This window comes from Aplysia californica, unplaced genomic scaffold (assembly GCF_000002075.1).
Source record: "Aplysia californica isolate F4 #8 unplaced genomic scaffold, AplCal3.0 scaffold00812, whole genome shotgun sequence".
Lineage (NCBI taxonomy): Eukaryota > Metazoa > Mollusca > Gastropoda > Aplysiida > Aplysiidae > Aplysia > Aplysia californica.
The window spans coordinates 45562-47556 of record NW_004798082.1 but is presented as its reverse complement, the minus strand read 5'-3'; the positions used below and the strand labels follow the sequence as shown (position 1 = coordinate 47556).

Genomic DNA, 1995 nt, shown 5'->3' with positions numbered 1-1995 from the left:
TGCTCCTTCTACCCTATCAAATATCTGTCGTCCTTATCTCTCCTCCCTTCCTTTTTGTGTTTGTTACTCTCTTGCAACTCCTCTAACTCTTGGCACTTATACGACTTAATTGTATAGCAAGTTCTGTAAAACGCTTACTAAAACAAATAACAATGACATGCCTAGGACAGTCACCTTGCCCAATTGTGTTGTAAGTTCCATAAAACTTTTGCTAAAACACAAAGCACAAACCAAAACAGACCAGGGAACTTTTTCATGTCGTAGGCAAAGCTCTCCCTTTTTTAGTTTAGTAAGAGTTTGACGGCGCTCGCAACTGCATATGAGAACACGAGGCACAAGATGGTTGCATTCACAACAGCTCACAGCACGGCTTGATTTTGGTCAATATTTTGATTACTATGTTAAAAGTTCGTTGTAAAAATAATGTTTTGGAAGTGCTGTAAAACTCCTGCTAAAACACAAACAACAAACAGTGCCTGGGAACTTGGCCGTGTCGTAGACAAAACTCTCCACTAGAAAAGTCAACTGGCTTAATTATTGTGTTGCAAGTGCCGTAAAATTCTTACTAAAACACAAACAACAAACAGACCTGGGAACTTGTTAATGTCGTAGACAAAACTCTCCCGTTTCAGTTTAGTAAGAGTTTTACGGCGCTCGCAACTGCATAAAGTCATAATATGTGTGCGCGTAACACAAGATGGTTGCATTCACAACATTTTCAGCACGGCTTGATTTTGGTCAATATTTTTATTAAAATGTTAAAAATTCGTGGTAAAATAGAGTGTTGCAAGGTTGTTGCAAGTTCCATAAAACTTTTGCTATAACGCAAACCACAATCGAAAACAGACCTGGGAACTTGGCGTGTCGTAGACAAAGCTCTCCACTAGAAAAGTCACCTGGCTTAATAATTGTGTTGCAAGTGCCGTAAAACTCTTACTAAAACACAAACAACAAACAGACCTGGGAACTTGTTAATGTCGTTGACAAAACTCTCCTTTTCTTAATTTAGTAAGAGTTTTACGGCGCTCGCAACTGCATAAGGTCATAATAATTATGTGCACGCGTAGCACAAGATGGTTGTATTCACAACAGTTCACAGCACGGCTTGATTTTGGTCAATATTTTGATTAAAATGCAAAAAATTCGTGATAAAAAAATGGCGTTGCAAGTGCCGTAAAACTCTTACTAAAACACAAAGCAAAACAGACCTGGAAATTTGGTGGTGTCTTAGACAAAGCTCTCTACTGGCAAAGTCACCTGGCTTAATAATTGTGTTGCAAGTACCGTAAAACTCTTACTTAAACACAAAGCACAAAGCCAAACAGACCTGGGAACTTGTTCATGTCGTAGACAAAGCTCTCCTTTGGTTTTTGGTCAATATTTTGATTAAAATGTAAAAAAAATTCGTGGTAAAAATATGGTGTTGCAAGTGCCGTTAAACTCCTGTTAAAACACAAACAAAAAACAGACCTGGGAATTTGGTGGTGTCGTAGACAAAACTCTCCACCAGGTGTTTACATCCGGGTTTGGCCAGGTCTTTGAGCACGTTAGCGTAACCCTGGAGGTCAGCTTTCTTGAGAGAGGTCATTGCACCGAAATCCAAGATGGCGTCAAACTGTCCTTCTGCTGATCTGAAACACAATCGAAGACCTGAGAACAACAGTTGCAACAAGGTATACACGATCTTTGACACGGTTAAGTCATAGTTTCCTAAAAATAGAGTCATATCACCCGAAAGTGGCTACAAAGGGCTATCTATTAACAGCACTGAAGAAACGATATTCTGTTCCTACGTCCAGTTATTCTTGTTTAAAGATGCCAAACCTAAGTGCAACAAATAGGTAAAGTCCAGAAAAAGTATGCTTAAGCCTTCTAATCGGAACTTACTTTTACTCTTATGTATTTCTCGAATGAGGTTTCTGCTCGTTTTCTCCAAATCGTCATCTATCAGTGACTTGACCTTGGTATTGTTCCCAGGTCTACAATTATAATTGA

The 1995-nt window shown here is 39.0% G+C and overlaps 1 protein-coding gene across 1 annotated transcript in view; it reads right to left on the bottom strand.

The window, feature by feature from the left end:
• The window catches only part of LOC101864716, a 12016-nt gene extending 10369 nt beyond the window's left edge, over nt 1–1647 (bottom strand). The window contains exon 1 of the mRNA XM_005109751.3: nt 1471–1647. Coding sequence (XP_005109808.3) covers nt 1471–1588 — 118 coding nt within the window. The 5' untranslated portion in view covers nt 1589–1647. The remainder of the gene's footprint in view (nt 1–1470) is intronic.
• Nucleotides 1648–1995: the final 348 nt, after the last annotated feature.